The 21,415-nt window shown below is 38.0% G+C and overlaps 1 protein-coding gene across 2 annotated transcripts in view; it reads left to right on the top strand.

Moving 5' to 3' along the window:
- The window catches only part of pvalb7 (parvalbumin 7), a 37,890-nt gene extending 16,567 nt beyond the window's left edge, over nt 1–21,323 (top strand). Inside the window, exons 1-5 of one of the 2 annotated variants that reach the window (XM_058760386.1) lie at nt 15,690–15,774; nt 18,452–18,520; nt 19,681–19,813; nt 20,617–20,726; nt 20,872–21,323. In XM_058760386.1, the coding sequence (XP_058616369.1) occupies nt 18,460–18,520; nt 19,681–19,813; nt 20,617–20,726; nt 20,872–20,897 (330 nt within the window). In that variant the 5' untranslated portion in view covers nt 15,690–15,774; nt 18,452–18,459 and the 3' untranslated portion in view covers nt 20,898–21,323. Of the gene's footprint in view, nt 1–15,689; nt 15,775–18,451; nt 18,521–19,680; nt 19,814–20,616; nt 20,727–20,871 lie in introns of those variants that run through there. The other variant, XM_058760385.1, reaches the window with a different exon arrangement.
- The last annotated feature ends 92 nt before the right edge of the window (nt 21,324–21,415 follow it).

Raw genomic sequence — 21,415 nt, 5'->3', positions numbered from 1 at the left:
CGAAGAAATAAATACATATTTGGGTGTTGTAATATTATAGCTAATAAAATGTTTCAAGATAACCCATGTTATTTAAATGACTAAAACACCCTAAATAGACTATTATAAGCAATACTAATTCACCACATTGCAAAAGATGTACAATGACAAATTCAAGTGCACAGTTTCACCTAATTAATGAATTTGTTTAGTTATATAATTTATCATTTGAATAAGAGAACAACACCAATAAACTTGGGGTAATCATAAAAATTGTTTTATTCATTACATCTTAATTCAGATTTTTTTTTCAGGAATAAATAAGCAACACAGTAGCGAACCATAAACGATAAAAAAATTGCAAACACAAATTAATATTTAATCCAAAGTTTGAACATTTATGAGTAGAGGAATAAACATCTAAAACATCTTCATTTGAACGTGATGACAGGAATTATCGTAAATTTGTCCTGATGGCGCTTATAGGTATAAATGCCCCATTTTTGTTCTGGTTTTATCTAAACAATTTTTTAACAATAAACGGGGATTGTAAATAACACAATTTTAGTAAAAGTCAATGACTGTAAGACTTGGATATTTTTAATTGAAAATATATTATGTAGCCTATTTGAAAAACAGCCATGGGTAAAATTACCCCGTGGTGGTGTTAATATAATAATTTAATAATGCATTTTTTTTTTTTATAATTTCTTAATTAAAATAAAATATTAATAAATACATCTCTGATAATCCCAGGTTGCTATGGTCACGCGGGTTTGTTTATGCATGATTAAACTCATAGCCACGACATACAGTATTATCACGTTCCCACGACTTAATATCTCGTGGCCTCGACAAAACTAAACCAAAATGACTTTTTAATCTTTTTTTAAACTTCCAGTGCCAGTCATTTCTTAATTTATGCCAGGAGTTATGTAAATGAAAAACGAAGTCGAGATGGATATGAAGCTTGAGTCTTAGACCTTTTTAATGATGTATAGTTTGTGAAGTTAATTGCATTCTTTTACATTAAAACTAGCAGTAACTCTGAACTAATGTAAACAAAGAGCGCCGTGCACAGGTTAAGAGATTTTAAACAAGCACTATTAATGCACATTTAGTTAACCAGATGAAACAATACACATTTTAATGCTATAAAAGTGTGCACACATTGAGAGAAAACAGCAGATGTTCATATTAACAACTTCTTTAACTTGAGCAAACGCTGCTAATACACATATACATTTGTTAATAAAATGAAAACATGCATGTTTTAAAGCTAGTGAATAAAAGGAAACGATCCACCTGCATGCCTCTGCTCAATGACGGTGCCTGGATCAGCTGTGATCTGCGTCTCGGGCCGATGACGTCACTTCCAGGGAGGCATGCCCAGGCCTGTTGGATACGCCCCCGTCCCCTGACTCCACCCCCATGTCAAAACAGCGCCACAAAGTGAGACGCGCAGAAACGTGAAGCGCAAAGGGAAAACGGTATAGCAAACTCAAACTTGACTGAAACGCAAAATAAAAGCTGCATTGCAAATAAATTAGTAGATATGGCCATGGAAAATATGTATTGCAAAATCATTGCTTTTGCTCTGTTTTATTTATCTATTTTGCAATTCTTTATTTTTATTTGCAAAACTTATTTTCTTTTGCATATATATGCGGCATTAAATTGACTCCATAAGAAACATAATATACTAATATATTATAATATACATTGTTGCACTTGCACTACATAGCCTCGGATGTGAACACAGGCTTAAATTATTTAAAGATCATGGGTCTTAAGCAGCAACTTCTTGAAGTTGTCATTTCTGCACAATGCTAGTGTCACCAAACAGATTAAGTTTCAAAAATATTGAATGTTCCGCTTCAATCTGTCATTGGTCGGCTAAATAGTCACACCCATAAACCAATTCAGTTAAAAAAACAACAACAAAAAAAAAACAATATATATTTATACTACGAATGCCTATTTGGGAAACCTGTTTGAAAACAATAGCCTAGTCAATTCAATTTTGCATTTTTATTTGGAGCCACTGTAGCCAGAAGGTTCACAAATCAAATTTAGTCATTTAGCCTATTTTAAAAAAAAAAAACATCTAAATGTTTTAAAATTGCATGAGGATGATTTGATTTTTGGTTGAACTATTACACCAAGGAACATCAGCAGAATTAAAGGCTTGTGAAGGATTGAGATGCAGTAATAATGAGTGACCGCTAAGTGGCAGCAAAAAGAACAGACCTTCAGAGACACAAATAGTCTCTTTTATTTTATAACAGATAAATTCTCAAAGATGTTCACTTGTATATAACAGTCAAACATTAAAAAATAAATAAATAAATAAATATTGACATAAATATAGCACCACTATATTCTTTTGTCCAGGCCAGTTTTGTTATGGGACTGTGTAATAGACTCCTATTGTCTGTAGCCTACATATTACTATAAAATGTACTTCTAAGGTCCCTTAAGCCTGGGAATGTCAACAATGTCCAGGCAGTTTTAATCCAAGAGGATGAACCTTACAACATTGCAATCATATACGTACACATAGACGTTACATTAAGTTCAAGGTCATGGCAGCAGTGATGTTTTGTTTTTTGCTTTCAGCTCCAGGGATCGTGTGTGTGTCTGAGGTTTCACATTGCCACTTCAGCAAGAAATAGCGACTGTGTCATGATCTCAATTCAAGGCCATTCACCGCTACACTCCAAAAACTTAACATACAGGTTACACACATGCCTATGTTTACTGCTCGCACATATGTTCTCACAAAATGAGAGGAGGAGCGTGTTAAGATTTGACTGACAGGGCTTCTTTGAATCTAGAGATTGTTTTCCAGACAGTGCTTGTATTATTAGGACACATGTTGCCTATACACTTGTTCATATGTGCTAGAAAAAGTATGCTTTATGTATGCATAACATAGATGCGTATTCACAACGCTGTCTAAAATATTGAATCATTTTCATGATCAATCGCATATATCAATATTTTGGTATATCATTACAATTTTTTTAATGTTTGCCATAAATTTGTCCTGCCATATATTTTTCCTCATTGTATATACTATTTTGGCTATTATTTAAGTACAATATTATTTCATGTTGACTTTCAAACTGTCAGTCACACCTACCACAAATGAGATCACTTTAATAAATCAGTTGTTTCTTGTAGACTCACTGTCCTGCTTCTCAGATGTTTCTACTGAGAAAAGATCTCATACGCGAGTTTCAGAAGAGAGTGCAACAATATATCAAGACTGTTCTCAAGTTTGCCAAGATTGTATGTCAACTATTGTCTGTTTTGTGTTTCTTTGTGGCTGTCCCTTCAGAAGAACACCTAAATAATTGAATATGAAAAGAAAAAAATGTAAATGTTGCTTACATATATGAAACAAAGACTCATTAAGTCACAACAGTGACCACAAAAAAAAAAAAAAAAAAAAAAACTTTCTACTTGCCCCTAATGGTGGTTGGCTATTTTGAGATTACATGACCGTGTTCAGTATTATTCACACTTATAGACCTTATGCGTCAGAGAAACAAGTGGTCAGTCATCTTTATATTTATGTCTTTCAACTTCCATTTTTGCAGTAGCTCTACAGCATCTCTGTTGAAGAGTAATTAGCATATAGCTAGTTAAGTGGATTTACTTATTATAGAGTTAATTAATGAGCATTGTAATGTTCAAAGCTGATGTCCTATCAAATGTCTGTAGACTAGAAATACAAACCGGAAGATAAAAGACAATGAGTGCAGCGCTGAAGAGGGGCGGAGCTACATAAGGTCTATAGATGGCAGAATAGTCCAAGACCACTGTTGTAGTAAGGCCTATTAGGTAACAAAAGGATACATCAAAAAGAACATTCCTATGTGTGCTATATATTACAGCTATTAAATAGGAAAGCATAATATGTCCTGTTTTGGGCTAATATATAGCCTAGCCTACACACTATGACCAAAATGATTCACTTAATATTCATGAACATAATCAATAAAGCTGTTGTCATAGATTATAATGTTAATTTCGTTACGCCATGTCACTCGTTTTATTATTAAAAAAAAAAGCGCGAGGTTAAGAATCGGACTTTTAACTTGAGCGCCGCGTTTTTAGAATGCAATGTCATGCGCGAGACGCTGCAAAAGGCGGGAGTGCAACGGTCAAAACAGTAAGTTTAGTGCGTGTTTACATAAAAGCAGCGCAGTGGAATGGAAAAACGCGTTGTGTGTGAACAAACGACTGTAAGTTCTTTTTGTCCAATCACCATTTTCATCCTCTCTTCTCTGTCCTCTCATCACTCCTTATTTATTAGCAGGAGGACAGTCCATTTGTGGATCCGTTTTCTTTCTATTTCTGTCTCCCTCTGCCTTTCTTTCAGTCTTCGTTTTTCTCTTCCACAGCCAACACCGTGTGTGAGTATTGCTGAGGCAGGGTAATGTAATAGGCCCGGTAGAAATAGTGAAACACTCTTGCATGGTGAGAGAACAGAGGGTCAAACAGTACAGAGAGAGAGAGACCCTGGATTAGTCATGTAGGCAGGATCAGGCTACAGTAACAATATTCTGATTTCTAACAGATGGGAAGTGCTGTGTTAAAAGGGAATCCCTAAGAGGAAGACAGATTTTTGACTAGTCAGGGCTCTGTTTCCTGTTCTGACCTATGAAAACCATCTGACCTATGAAAACCGACGATATATAGACCTTTTTCCTGAATAACCGATGAGCGGCACCATGATGGATTCTAACTTCCATTTGGGTGCTCTCGTGCTCCATAGAAATCCGTTAAAACGGGGTAAAAAAAAGATAGACTGAATTTAAACTTTTTCAATATAACTACATCTAAAAATGTGCGGAGGGTTGCTGTGCTGTTGTTGGCTGCCACAGTAATGGCAGTAAGCTAAGGAATTCCTTTAAAGTACTTGTTTTGCGTATCAGAAAATCTGTCTTGTCAGGCACTGTATATATGGCTTGCAGCGCTTAAGTTAAACTACTGAGTGTGAAATAATAATATATGTTAAAATAATGTTTGCTCTTATTATTCTGTGTACAAAATTTTCAGTGCAGCCAACCTCGCGTCATGCCATCTTCCCACTCATTGAACTATGACTTGTCCTTTACTGCAAAAAGACGGTCATTGCGACACTATAAAGTGATGAAACAATAGCGCCACATGATTTTTTAAAACGACTTTCATATGTTTCACATTATATTATCGGCTCTGAAAATATGTAAATGTGACTAGAAACCGGAAATGTAAAGCACTGTTCTAATTGGGGGAGACTTCCGCGTTCAGAAAAAGGTCTATATATATATCGTCATGTGAAAAAGTTTGTACACCCTATTTAATTCCATGGTTTTCCTTTCCTTCCAGGTCTTAAAATTTGGAAAATAAATCCTCAGATGAACAACAACACATGACATATTGGACAGTGTCATTGTTTATTTAACAAAAATGAAGCCAAAATGGAAAAGTCATGGGTGACAAAATTAGGGCACCCTTACTGTTAACCTAAGAATTAAGAGGGTAAGTAGCAGTCAGGCACTGCTAATTGAATGCCTTTGATTAGCTGAACATCAACAAGTGTGAGCACCTCCATAAAAGCAGATGTTTTGGCAATTTGCTGGTCTGGAGCCTTCAGGTGTGTGTTAACACAATGCCAAGGAGTTAAGACATAAGCAATGATCTTAGAGAAGCAATTGTTGCTGCCATCAATCTGGGAAGAATAATACGGCCATTTCCAAAGGAGTGGACATCCCAGCAAAATCACCCCAAGATCAGACCGTGTAACGCTCAGAGAAATGGCAGGCAACCCAAGAACTTCACCGCAGGCTCCACAGGCCTCAGTTAATATGTTAAATGATCAAATTCATGACATTACAGTTAGAAAAATATGGGGCAAGTATGGCGTGTTTGGAAGACTTGCCAGAGGAAAGCTTCTTCTGTCTACACAAAGCATGGACTGTCTAAAACTCCGTTGTATACCAGAGTATTCTAGAGTCAAATGTGAGGACATCTATTCGACAGCTAAAGCTTGGCCAAGATTGGGTGATGCAACAGGACAATGATCTCAAACACACCAGCAAATCTACAACAGAATGACTGAAAAGAAAATAATCAAGGTTCTGCAATAGCCCAGTCATAGTCCAGAACTCATCCTGACTGGAATCATGTGGTGAGAGCTGTGTATAAACAAATGCCCACAAACCTCAATAAACCGGATGCTGTGAAGAAGAGTAGACAAAATTCTTCCAGAATGATGTGAGAGACTGATAAAGTCATACAGAAAATGATTACTTGAAGTTATTGCTGCTAAAAGTGGATCTACAGGCAATTGAATCATAGGGTGTCCTAACTTTGTCACACATGGCTTTTCCATCTTGGCTTTGTTTTTGTTAATCAAATAATGATAATTATTTTAAGACTTTCCAAGGAACAAATAATGTTATTATCTCCTGATACAGAAAACCATAGAATTTAATAGGGTGTCCTAACTTTTTCACATGACTGTACAGGTGCTGGTCATATAATTAGAATATCATCAAAAAGTTAATTTATTTCACTAATTCCATTCAAAAAGTGAAACTTGTATATTATATTCATTCATTACACACAGACTGATATATTTCAAATGTTTATTTCTTTTAATTTTGATGATTAGAGCTTACAGCTCATGAAAGTCAAAAATCAGTATCTCAAAATATTAGAATATTTACATTTGAGTTTGAATAAATGACTATCCCTACAGTACAAATTCTGGGTATCTCTTGTTCTTTGAAACCACAATAATGGGGAAGACTGCTGACTTGGCAATGATTCAGAAGACATACATTGACGCCCTCCACAAAGAGGGTAAGTCACAGAAGGTCATTACTGAAAGGTGTGGCTGTTTACAGAGTGCTGTATCAAAGCATATTAAATGCAAAGTTGACTGGAAGGAAGAATTTGGGTAGGAAAAGGTGCACAAGCAACAGGGATGACCGCAAGCTTGAGAATACAGTCAAGCAAAGCCGATTCAAACACTTGGGAGAGCTTCACAAGGAGAGAACTGAAGCTGGAGTCAGTGCATCAAGAGTCGCCACGCTCAGACGTCTTCAGGAAAAGGGCTACCAAGCCACTTCTGAACCAGAGACAACGTCAGAAGCATCTTACCTGGGCTGTGGAGAAAAAGAACTGGACTGTTGCTCAGTGGTCCAAAGTCCTCTTTTCAGATGAAAGTAAATTTTACATTTCATTTGGAAATCAAGGTCCCAGAGTCTGAAGGAAGAGTGGAGAGGCACAGAATCCATGTTGCTTGAAGTCCAGTGTGAAGTTTCCACAGTCAGTGATGATTTGGGCTGCCATGTCATCTGCTGGTGTTGGTCCACTGTGTTTTCTGATGTCCACAGTCAACGCAGCCATCTACCAGGAAATTTTAGAGCACTTCATGCTTCCTTCTGTTGACAAGCTTTATGGAGATGCTGATTTCATTTTCCAGCAGGACTTGGCACCTGCCCACACTGCCAAAGGTACCAAAAGCTGGTTCAATGACCATAGTGTTACTGTGCTTGATTGGCCAGCAAACTCGCCTGACCTGACCCCCATAGAGAATCTATGGGGTATTATGAAGAGGAAGATGAGAGACACCAGACCCAACAATGCAGATGAGCTGAAGGCCACTATCAGAGCAACCTGGGCTCTCATAACACCTGAGCAGTGCCACAGACTGATCGACTCCATGCCACGCCGCATTGCTGCAGTAATTCAGGCAAAAGGAGCCCCAACTAAGTATTGAGTGCTGTACATGCTCATACTTTTCATTTTCATACTTTTCAGTTGGCCAGGATTTCTAAAAATCCTTTCTGGTCTTAAGTAATATTATAATATTTTGAGATACTGATTTTTGACTTTCATGAGCTGTAAGCTCTAATCATCAAAATTAAAAGAAATAAACATTTGAAATATATCAGTCTGTGTGTAATGAATGAATATAATATACAAGTTTCACTTTTTGAATGGAATTAGTGAAATAAATCAACTTTTTGATGATATTCTAATTATATGACCAGCACCTGTATATCTATCTATCTATCTATCTATCTATCTATCTATCTATATATATCTATATATATATATATACAGTGAGGAAAATAAGTATTTGAACACCCTGCTATTTTGCAAGTTCTCCCACTTAGAAATCATGGAGGGGTCTGAAATTGTCATCGTAGGTGCATGTCTACTGTGAGAGACATAATCTAAAAAAAAAAATCCAGAAATCACAATGTATGATTTTTTAACTATTTATTTGTATGATACAGCTGCAAATAAGTATTTGAACACCTGTCTATCAGCTAGAATTCCGACCCTCAAAGACCTGTTAGTCTGCCTTTAAAATGTCCACCTCCACTCCATTTATTATCCTAAATTAGATGGACCTGTTTGAGGTCGTTAGCTGCATAAAGACACCTGTCCACCCCATACAATCAGTAAGAATCCAACTACTAACATGGCCAAGACCAAAGAGCTGTCCAAAGACACTAGAGACAAAATTGTACACCTCCACAAGGCTGGAAAGGGCTACGGGGAAATTGCCAAGCAGCTTGGTGAAAAAAGGTCCACTGTTGGAGCAATCATTAGAAAATGGAAGAAGCTAAACATCACTGTCAATCTCCCTCGGACTGGGGCTCCATGCAAGATCTCACCTCGTGGGGTCTCAATGATCCTAAGAAAGGTGAGAAATCAGCCCAGAACTACACGGGAGGAGCTGGTCAATGACCTGAAAAGAGCTGGGACCACCGTTTCCAAGGTTACTGTTGGTAATACACTAAGACGTCATGGTTTGAAATCATGCATGGCACGGAAGGTTCCCCTGCTTAAACCAGGCCTGACTTAAGTTTGCCAATGACCATTTGGATGATCCAGAGGAGTCATGGGAGAAAGTCATGTGGTCAGATGAGACCAAAATAGAACTTTTTGGTCATAATTCCACTAAACGTGTTTGGAGGAAGAAGAATGATGAGTACCATCCCAAGAATACCATCCCTACTGTGAAGCATGGGGGTGGTAGCATCATGCTTTGGGGGTGTTTTTCTGCACATGGGACAGGGCAACTGCACTGTATTAAGCAGAGGATGACCGGGGCCATGTATTGCGAGATTTTGGGGAACAACCTCCTTCCCTCAGTTAGAGCATTGAAGATGGGTCGAGGCTGGGTCTTCCAACATGACAATGACCCGAAGCACACAGCCAGGATAACCAAGGAGTGGCTCTGTAAGAAGCATATCAAGGTTCTGGCGTAGCCTAGCCAGTCTCCAGACCTAAACCCAATAGAGAATCTTTGGAGGGAGCTCAAAGCCAGAAACCTGACTGATCTAGAGAAGATCTGTGTGGAGGAGTGGGCCAAAATCCCTCCTGCAGTGTGTGCAAACCTGGTGAAAAACTACAGGAAACGTTTGACCTCTGTAATTGCAAACAAAGGCTACTGTACCAAATATTAACATTGATTTTCTCAGGTGTTCAAATACTTATTTGCAGCTGTATCATACAAATAAATAGTTAAAAAATCATACATTGTGATTTCTGGATATTTTTTTTTTGGATTATGTCTCTCACAGTGGACATGCACCTACGATGACAATTTCAAACCCCTCCATGATTTCTAAGTGGGAGAACTTGCAAAATAGCAGGGTGTTCAAATACTTATTTTCCTCACTGTATATACAGTGGGGGAAAAAAATAATTTGATCCCCTGCTGATTTTGTACGTTTGCCCACTGAACAAAAAAATGATCAGTCTATAATTTTAATGGTAGGTTTATTTTAACAGTGAGAAACAGAATAACAACAAAAAAAATCCTGAAAAATGCATTTAAAAAAAAAGTTATAAATTGATTTGCATTTTAATGAGTCAAATAAGTATTTGACCCCTTCGCAAAACATGACTTTAGTACTTGGTGGAATCAGACGTTTCTTGTAGTTGGCCACCAGGTTTGCACACATCTCAGGAGGGATTTTGTCCCACTCCTCTTTGCAGATCCTCTCCAAGTCATTAAGGTTTCGAGGCTGACGTTTGGCAACTCGAACCTTCAGCTCCCTCCACAGATTTTCTATGGGATTAAGGTCTGGAGACTGGCTAGGCCACTCAGGACCTTAATGTGCTTCTTCTTGAGCCACTTCTTTGTTGCCTTGGCCGTGTGTTTTGGGTCATTGTCATGCTGGAATACCCATCCACGACCCATTTTCAATGCCCTGGCTGGCTTCAATGCCCTGGCCCTGACGGTACATGGCCCAGTCCATCATCCCTTTGATGCGGTGCAGTTGTCCTGTCCCCTTCGCAGAAAAACACCCCCAAAAGCATATTGTTTCCACCTCCATGTTTGACGGTGGGGATGGTGTTCTTGGGGTCATAGGCAGCATTCCTCCTCCTCCAAACATGGCGAGTTGAGTTGATGCCAAAGAGCTGGATTTTAGTCTCATCTGACCACAACACTTTCACCCAGTTCTCCTCTGAATCATTGGCAAAGTTCAGACGGACTGTACATGTGCTTTCTTGAGCAGGGGGACCTTGTGGGCAATGCAGGATTTCAGTCCTTCACGGCGTAGTGTGTTACCAGTTGTTTTCTTGGTGACTATGGTCCCATCTGCCTTGAGATCATTGACAAGATCCTCCCGTGTAGTTCTGGGCTGATTCCTCACCGTTCTCATGATCATTCAAACTCCACGAGGTGAGATCTTGCATGGAGCCCCAGACCGAGGGAGATTGACAGTTATTTTGTGTTTCTTCCATTTGCGAATAATCGCACCAACTGTTGTCACCTTCTCACCATTCTGCTTGGCGATGGTCTTGTAGCTCATTCCAGCCTTGTGTAGGTCTACAATCTTGTTCCTGACATCCTTGGACAGCTCTTTGGTCTTGGCCATGTTGGAGAGTTTAGAATCTGATTGATTGATTGCTTCTGTGGACAGGTGTCTTTTATACAGTTAACAAGCTGAGATTACTCCCTTTAAGAGAGTGCTCCTAATCTCAGCTCCTTACCTGTATTAAAGACACCTGGGAGCCAGAAATCTTGCTGATTGATAAGGGATCAAATACTTATTTGACTCATTAAAATTCAAATCAATTTATAACTTTTTTTAAAATGTGTTTTTCTGGATTTTTTTGTTGTTATTCTGTCTCTCACTGTTAAAATAAACATACCATTAAAATTACAAAATCGTAAAAAAAATGTAAAAAATCAGCAGGGGGTCAAATAACCCCCTGTATATAATATTTCTGTTAATGATTACAAATTGGTTACCTGGATGGGAGACCTCCTGGGAAAACTAGGTTGCTGTTGGAAGAGGTGTTAGTGAGGTCAGCAGTGCTCACACTGTGGTCTGTGTGGGTCCTAACACCCCAGTATAGTGACGGGGACACTGTACTGTAAAAAGCACCATCATTCGGATGAGACGTTAAACCGAGGTCCTGACTCTCTGTGGTCATTAAAAATCCCAAATATCCCCATTGGCCTCTGACCATCATGGCCTCCTAATCATCCCCATACACTGATTGGCTTCATCACTCTGTCTCCTCTCCACCAATAAACTGGTGTGTGGTTGGCGTTCTGGCGCAATATGGCTGCCGTCGCATCATCCAGGTGGATGCTGCACATTGGTGGTGGTTGAGGAGATTCCCCCTTCTATGTAAAGTGCTTTGAGTACCCAGAAAAGCGCTATATAAATGAAACAAATTATTATTATTATCAATATAATCCAGCAATGAGTACTCTATTTTTGGAATCTGATTATGTAATCAGTTACTACCCAGCACTATATAAATAAATATTTTAATATAATACTGTATACTATATAATTTTCAGCATCATTACTCCATTCTTCAGTGTCACATGATCCTTCAGAAATCATTCAAATATGCTGATTTTCTGCTCAAGAATCATTTCTTACTAGTATTATCAAATCGTTGTGGTGCTGAGTTAAGTGTGAAAACTGTGATACAGTGTCTTTTTTTTAAAGATTTTTTTGGCGAACAAACGCCTTTTATTTGAAAAATAATTCTTTGTGAAATTATAAATGTCTTAACTGTCACTTTTGATTAATTTAATGCTAAAGTGTTTCACGTCAGTTTCATGGGATTATGGCTGCTAATTTAAAATGAATTGTGTCCTATTGTTAGCCTGGTAATACCAAACTCTGCTACTTCGCTTTGCTTAGTAGACAGAGTCTGGAAGGGCATAATTGACAAGCGTTTACTTTCTCGTGGGCGGGCGCTTGTCTGAAGTTTAAAATCATTGGTGTAACCGTAAGCCAATCACATAAAACGGTTGGTTATGACATATGTTATTCACCGGCTCAGCCGCCTCGAACTTCCGCTGTAAACACAGGTATGCGGTGAAAACAAAACCATCCAGCGAAATACCGGAGTGAAGATGGCTGTGAACGACTTTTGCAGATTATGTGAAGTAAATCTACGCATCCACAATTATCGCCTTGCCGAACTATGTCCTCCCCAGTTTCTCGCTGACCATCGGTAACAGTTGATAAATTAAACTTTTCCCAAAACCTGTTGGGAGTAGGGCCACAACATCTCCTCCATTCAAAATGTGAACCAAACAGTCTTCTTGTTCGGGCTTCGGTTGGCAAATGCCGGGAATATTCTCCACAACAGAGTGAATAGCATCCCGTGTCTCCATGTCCGCTGTCGTTTTAGATTTCCCTCACCTAAACCTAAACTACAATCTTAAATTCGGCACTTAGCGTCTACGTCACGGCTCTCAGCTCGCCCTCTGTTCGTTGATTGGCCCGGCTGCTGCGGAGCCGGAGATAAACTGGGAGATGGTCTGCTATATCAGACTGAGTACAGAAGCGAAATGAAATTGAGCGGAAGTACGAAGTCTGACGTAGTCAGGCTATCTTATTGCCACAAGTAATGTTTTCCGCACAGCTCCTCGTGCCTACTTTCTGCCATCCCTTCTCACATGAACTGCTATCTGTCCGTCTGCCCAAGAGAAATTCTCCTCACCTGCTAGAAGCCAAAAGCGAAGGAGGGATGAATGTCAATGTTAATAGCACCATACAGAGGTCAAGAGTCAGTGAAATAAAAATAAATAAATAAATACATATGAAGATACATGCATACAAAAAAAGCTACCAAATGCCCCAGCTTGGTTGTATATATTAATTATAATATTTTTAAATTCTAAATTTATATATAATTTGTTTTATATAAAATAATAAATAATGCATTTTATATAATATTTAATATATATGCAATAATTCTTTTAAATAATATTTGCAATAAAATCTGTATATAAGTATATAAAATAAATAAGTAAATAAATACAAACCGCACAGGAAAAGACTGGAAATCACTGTGCAGTTTATCATATGTGTGTGTGCGTTTATGCGGTAAGTATTTCACATCAGTTAGTTGAGACGACAGGATTGAGTGCCACTTTCCGAGGTGCCAAAGAGAAACTGCTGAGAGTTGACAAGCACACACAGTCATTCACATTACTCTCCATATGACAGGCTGCACTGTGACCAACACTGTAAAAGTGTTTACACGCAATACATAAAATATACACAATAATAAAAAACAAAACTCAGCCCAACACAGGGCCTCAGATTATCAAGCCATATATCCACAGACCCGACACTGTCATAGAATGTGGAAATGGCTGTGGTCCCCCACCTTGAGTGCCACCAAATAGAGGAAACTAATAAATTTGGTTTCACAAAGAACAAAAGGGGAAGCAACATATACATTGGCTAAAGCTCAAGTACATACTAAAGAACCTTGAGAAGCACTGTGAGATTGGTGATTTATCTGCGAAGAGAGAAAGAAGCTGAGGGAGGAACGCTAGTATACAGTAGCTTTAGAAAGTGGTTTATGGGACGAGGGACATCTGAAACCCAGCTGGTTTGATATAGATGTTCTTATTAATATAGTGTCACATTTCGAGGGATCATGCAGGGCTATGTATACCCACCATGCACTGGTGTTGTGTGTAAACATGTGTAAGGAGGTTCTCCTTGTCTTTCGTCAACTGTCTTAAGTATGCGTTAAGTATGAGTGAAACCCATCCCGGGTCTTTTTCAGTGGGGGCACGTGGCTCAATCATCGTAAATCTCGGACAAAGATATTTCAACACCAGGGTGACGACAAGAAACTGGAGATATCATTTATGGCATGTTGCATTCCACTCAGAAAGTCTGACTTTCCAACAACTATTTGGAAAAAAAGACAATTGAATGTTACCTCATGTCACTCTAGAACTCTGATGTCACCGACATGTAGGCGTATGATGAATTTGGCAAATTTTACAGCATTCTTGGTAAGAAAAGCATCTTACTCAATTGACAGCCATTCCTAAGTAGTCATGTATTGTATATAAAATAGATAAATTACTAAAAAATAAAAACATAAATCACATAATAGTAGATCTTGTGGGACTGTGCTTGTTCTTGTGGTTGTGTAGTATAGAAGTATCAAATTATAATAGAATTAATTTTATAAACAGCTGTTTGGTGTGAAAATTCGGTGTGCTAAACATTTGAATTTGAATTGATGGTTGTTAATGCATCTGTTCCAAAAAAACAACCGAATTCCATCAAAGCAAAATTATTTATTTTCTTGGAATTCTGAGTTGAGAGATATTAAGTCTGAGTGAGATGTGAAAAACTGTGAGATGCAAATTTGGATTTGCAAATAAAAAGGTCAGAATTCTGAGAAGGTCTAGAATTCAGTTTATATCTCAAAATTCTCAAAAAGTCAGAATTTTGAGATAAAAACTCAGAATTGAAAGAAAAGTCACAATTGTGAGATAAAATTATCTTTTTTTTTTTTTTGGTCCCATAGTGGAAACAAGCTTCCATCAATCTCTTTTCCATCACACTGCGAAGAAAATTGTTCAGCCAAATAGTTGTGTTTAGATTCAGTCACATTCCCAAAGCCACTGCTGTTTCATAAAATTGCAACAAAAATCAGAACAGCTAATGAAAACATGTTACAAACTTATTTTCTTTTCTGGGTGACAGAAAGGAAAGTTGCAGACAGGTATTTGTGTACTGGAGAATTTCTGATTTTCTATAAGTGCCACCTACTGTCTGAGCATGAAATTACAATTTCATTCAGGTCGTTTGCTGTTTTTTACTCATTGGTCTGAACAAATAGCATTCAAAAATTGGACCAAGATTTTTGTACCAAATATTCATGCTGGTGTGAACAGGCATTGAGCAGGCCTTTTGTGCTTCATTTCAGAGGTGGTTGGTTTTGTTAAACATCTAGAAGTCTTGACAAACATTGTCTATCAAGAAAATGAATGGGAAAAAAAACAAAGTGGGCAATTGCTATTGAGCTCAATTGGTAGTCATTTGAATTAAGTGTGAGTTGCACCTTCTGTGGTGTGCTGAGTTGCTGTCTAGGAGGAGCATTTCAAATCAGTCACCTATTTCCATTTCAGTCAGGATGTAGGCAGTAGACAGCAAGGCAGTTCACTAGGGTTTGTAATGAAGCTTTAGAAGCTGAAGACAGAGAAGCAGACAGAGATTTACTGTGAGGACACAAGAAGTCAAATGGGACCTGATTATTAATAGTAGCATTTGATTCGCTAGTGCCACCAAGAAAGTGATCTCTCACACACACACACACACACACACAATCCTTCATTCTCCTGCGTGTTGCATTATGACCCAGTCCATCCTGAAATAGACATAGGGTAAACCAGAGTATATAAGACGCCTGGTGGATCCCCATCTCTCACCTCTGGCTCTCTCTCCAAGTCTCTCCTCCAGCTTTCCCTTCACGCAGGTAAGGTTAGAGTTTAGGCATATCATTTCCTCTGAGAATTTCCTAAAAAATGGACATAAATGAAACAACTGCTAACATAAAGTGAGAGTAAAGAGGTATAAAATGACAATACGGATAGCGTAACTTGGATAATTTGGTCTTGAAAGAATCTGATGAGAAATGTTTGCGTTCATATTGAGATCTCTGAGTTTTGATTGGAAACTGATATCTTGGAACATCTAAGCACGTTTGAGAACTTGAGAACTTTTGTAAAGTTTTAGAGAAAACTCTTCAGCAAAAATCTCTATTCTCATTCCTGTCAAAAAGCATTTTTTTCTTCTTTATAATGGGTTGTTTGCATAATCTGGCTTACAGTATAAACACACTCTTTAAAATAAAGGTTCCAAAAGTAGGATTTTGAAGTTGTTCCATTTTTGCTTCCTCAAAGAAAAGTTCTGTAAACCGTTATTAATAGAACCATTTTGGTTTAGAGCCTTAGAACCATTTAGAGCCTTGGGTGCAATGGAATGGTTCCATGGATGTTAAAAGTTCTTCATGGAACCATAGATGTCAATAAAGATCCTTTACTTTAAAGAGTGCAAAAGCAGCCACTGTAAAAATTAAAAGATACTTCAGGGACTATTTGGACTATCCTCAGATCTGAACCTTCTAGAGAACCTCTAGACCCGTTTGAAGGTTCCACAAATATCTTAATGGTGTTCTTTAGGAAGTTCACTACATATTTTCAATTGACCATTCTTGCAGGAACTTGAGGTTTTTGCAGGTTCCTCAAAGAATTGACCATCTTCAGATGGTTCCATTGGTGTGACACCGAATGGTGCGTCAGTTATATTGAATTTTACACTGTAAATTGAGCTTGTGACTTTTTAGACCACTGTTTGTCAGAAAGGCCAAAACTCAAACAATATTTTGACAGTCATTGTGCATTAGAACTTTCTGCGTGATTTATATCCATTTGTAGTTTTCGTTGGCAAAGTTACTGTGGCAGCTGCATAAATAGTTGCATAGAGCTTGTAAACACCTACTGCGCAAGGAAGAATCGTTAAGAAAACACCATCTCAACTGCCATATATTTGTACATTTGAATTATCTTCGTTTGTTGTACTAGAATTGGCTAGCTAATGGTTTATTTTAGTATTCGGTTATTTCTTGAGGTTTCAGCATGACAGTTTTAGAATAAGGTTTTTGTAATTTACATGTAAAGTTGACACCTTGGAAGTGTAAAGACTGGTTCAACATCTGGTTTTAAACGCTGATCTCTTATTGGCTGCTGCAGTTGTGAAGTGTTAGATGAGGTTAAGCAGTCAGATCTGTCTTAACGTCACAACAGAGACACCTCAAATGTCACTTCACTTTATAATCTGTGATCTCACTCCCCCCCCCCCCACATATATAGTCTAAACTACAGAAGGATAGAGTTTCTCAAGAGGGCAAACATTCTTCTCCGAGGGCCTTTCTGCCCAACCCAATACACTTGGATGAAACATACCTCAACTTAAATAGACAAACATACAAACACATACACAGCTGTCATGCCATGCGCATGCCACCTTTGCAACGTACGAATGCTGTAAAGTTATTTACGGGCGACAGGAACTCTTGCAATCATGAGAGGCTGAGATGAGAGCAATCGAATCTGTTCTCTTGGCAGCGGAGCTCATTGTTGGTTAGTGTTCATTACAGCAGTTGCCTGAGCTTGGACACTAATGGATCTAATAGTAAGCTGATACAGCAGGAGGATTTGGTTTAACATCAGTACCTTTGGAATAGTAACTGCTATTTGCCATTTGGATATTAACGGGAGAATCAAATTAACTTGAAAATCAAGATTTGTTGACAACATTTGCGGTATCAATGCTTAAATTTGAAACAAAAACTATCTGAATCCTTTTGTAAATCTCAATTAGTTTCTTTAATGCAATTTCAATTTATCAACCAAAGTTCGAATGATTAAACAGCAAGAACACAAACTCATTCAATGAAATGCATGCCAAAGAAGAAAAACGGTTTATGCTATACTATAGTGCCCCTCGTGGACACTAGTGGAAAATGCAACACGCTCCTGCATTATAAATTGAGTTTTAGTGCATCAAAATCCATCAACACATGAAACTGAGCCTGAATTCACAGCTAGAAGGGTTTGTGTTTGTGTACTTGATTGAAATGTTTCAGGTTTTAGAGAACAACAAAAATCAGGTAAAAAGTCTGTATAGTAATATAAAACCTGCATGTAGTTGTAAAACTTTAGTTAAAGAAAAGGCTAGCCATCTTAGAGGTGAAAGGCATGACTAATATAAACAGATAAACAAGACAACACAATAAAATTAGCACTGGATTAGAGACATGACTGTAAAATCCCTAGCAATAAAAATAAACTCAACCCACTTCCATTTCATAAGTCTACTATTGCATAAGTGTATTGTGTTATGTATATCACATGCATATATTGCAAAACAGAATGTAATGAATTAGATAATAGTTTTCCTGGTATTTAACTGCAAATGGAAAAAAAGACTAAATGACTGTTTTTTCAGTCTGGGTCCCTGTGCTGCTCAAAGCCTGCTGGGAAATCCTGTAGTGTTGATTCACACACACACACACACATTTTGGCACCCATTTAGTTTATATCAGTTATTATCACCCAATATTCCTCTCTCTCTTTCTCTGGCTCTTCTAGCTGTCAAGATGGCCATGAAAAACCTTTTGAAAGAAGACGACATCAAGAAAGCCCTTGATCAGTTCAAAGGTGAGTTTGGTAATGAATAATAATTGCTAACACTTTCAAGTTTCATTTGTTCACATTAGAATAGTTCACTCAAAAATGAAAACTATCCCATGAGTTACTCACCCTCAAGCCATCCTGTGTGTATATGACTTTCTTCTTTCAGATGAATACAAACTGAGTTTTATAAAAAAGAAAAAAAAAATGTCCTGGCTATTCCATGCTTTATAACGGCAGTGAATGGTGGTTGAGATTTTGAAGCTCAAAAAAGTGCGTCCATCCATCATTAAAAGTGCACCACACGGATCCGGGGGGTTAATAAATGCCTTCTGAAGCGAACAGATGCATTTGTGTAAGAAAAATATCCATATTTAAAACTTTATAAAACACAGTTTCTAGCTTCCGCTAACTGTCGTTCACACGTTCACGAGAGAGTGATGTTCCAGCGGATGACGTAGGTGTAAGCTCCGGTGAGAGGTGACGAAAACAGAAGCGCAAAGGAGAGAGCAAAACACCGGTCACAAATTAGAAATACAAAATAAGGATTTGTAAAGAAAAATATGGAGGATTTCGATATAAGCCGAAAGGAGAGTGGTTTTCCTTTGCTGTAAACAAAACTTGGTTCTCATGAGACTAGCGTATTCACATCAGAGCTTACGCTAAGCCTACATCATCCGTTAGAACACCACTCTCTGGTGAACCATTGACTGTACATACTTTTTTCCATTCTATGGAAGTCAGTAGTTACCGACACGTTTGGTTACCAACATTCTTCAAAATATCTTCTTTTACGCTCAACAGTAGAAAGAAACTCATGATGAGTTTGAAGAAACGATGTTGACCATTTTCATTTCATTGGGTGAACTATGCTTTTACATGAAATAACAATGAATATACTTTTACACATCTGGTTATGTGGTTGCAGTTTACTAATGTAACAATTAAAATATGCCACAACTATCTTTCTGGTATAATGCTGAAGTTAATGTTTACATGTTCAATATTGAGTCATGAGATGCTATTTACGTTTTTACGCTATGCTTTCCAAACTGTGTATTTCAACCCCAAACTTACGGTGCCTTACATGTCTAATTTGGATAATTTTTACGAACTGAGGGATGAGTCGCTATTATTTTCTGTGGTGGGCAGTGCAATGTCATCTGAAGTGTCTTTCTCATAAACAGCTGCGGACAGCTTCGACCACAAGAAGTTCTTTGACGTGGTGGGACTGAAGGCTCTGTCTGCTGAAAACGTGAAGTTGGTCTTCAAAGCTCTGGATGTGGATGCCAGCGGCTTCATCGAGGAGGAGGAGCTAAAGTGAGAGACGTTTTACAAGCGGCTGCATGGTTTTACATTCGTGCCAACTCTCTCTGAATAAAATCCTTTGCGCAACAGCCATAAATTTGTTTTATTCTCGTGTCATTTGGCCCGTCTTCAGAGCTGGTGTCTCATTCTGCCTTTATAACTGTCTCTTGTTGGCCTCAAGGACACAGAACAAACGCGAGCAATTCCCGTTTGCATTGAATGGCTCTATATATCTCTTCTGGCAGCATCCTTGCCCACTATTATTCATTATCAGTACATGACTGTCCATCATTGGCCAACAGCAGGGAAGCGCGGGGTTGCCAGATTGAGAAAGTCTAAAAGACTTTCCGCAGAGAGCCATCAGTGGAGACCTATTTTGTAATACAACTCCCAGATTGTGGTTTTTAATGGTAATGGATATCTAATTAAGTAAATTGGTTAAGTTACGTCAGTTAGAACAAAACAATTATCATTACTGACTCACCCACAATTTGTTCCAAATTTGTGTAAGTCTCTTTCTTTTGTTGAACACAAAAGAAGATACTTTCCAAAATGTTAACAAACAGCTGTTCCGTGTTCAACAGAAGAAAGAAACGCTTGCAGGTGTGAAACAATTCACACTTTAAACCCTTCAAAAGTAAGTCGAAACTTTTTTTTTTTTTTTGTGGGGATCAATGTTTAACTCACACACTAGGTTTTTGAATTATATTATCATATTTAGTCACTTGACTGTTGTGCCCATGCTATGACCTTTACTCTGCAAAATAAAATAAGCTGAGGTTGCCAGATTGAGGTTTATCTCTCCTCTTGGACAGGTTTGTGCTGAAGGGCTTTTCTGCAGATGGCAGAGATCTCACCGATAAGGAGACCAAAGCATTCCTCGCTGCTGCCGACAAGGATGGAGATGGGAAAATTGGCATAGATGGTGAGAAAACTAGTGTTCTTAAAGGAGCAGTACCTCTTTAAATTATAACACACTGTGCCCCATGTTTGTTCTAAAAATTAAGACATATTTCTTGAGTGTATATAAAATATAATTTAATCTACAATCACCTGCAATTTTCTTTCAGAATTTGAAGCTTTGGTGCACGAGTAAATCGTCAATATTTGGCAACCCTTTACACCACTACTCTCCTGTGAATACCTACAGCCAATCATAGTGTACGTCTCTACACATCCTGCCACGAGCCAGGAGCAGAACCGCCTCCTTTACCACATTTATTTATTTACCTTTTCTTTTTTTTTTATATACAAACTCTGTATATTTTAGTTAGCTAACCATGTCTCTCATAGAAACCTGGAGATTCCTGTACTGCTTTAACCTCCCATCTCTTCTTTTTTTGTTTATTTTGGCACGTTTCTCTGTTTATGCCTCAAAATGCTCTTTTCTTCTTCTTATCTCGCTCCATCTGTCATCCCTTCCCTTTTTCGCTCCTCTCATGTGATAGAGCCAATGAATACATGAAGAGAAGGATGAGACAAAATGAGAAAAAATATTTAAGAGAGATAAAATAAAGCCATGCGTTGAGAAAAAAATGCTTCAGTTTTCATTTATTTTATTGACTCATCTAGTGCAGAGAGTTAGTATCCTATTCTTGTAGTATTAAAAAAGTA

This window comes from Onychostoma macrolepis, chromosome 22 (genome assembly GCF_012432095.1).
Source record: "Onychostoma macrolepis isolate SWU-2019 chromosome 22, ASM1243209v1, whole genome shotgun sequence".
NCBI classification, from domain to species: domain Eukaryota; kingdom Metazoa; phylum Chordata; class Actinopteri; order Cypriniformes; family Cyprinidae; genus Onychostoma; species Onychostoma macrolepis.
Note: the sequence above shows the minus strand (reverse complement) of the source record. Positions and strands in the feature narration are given on the sequence as shown.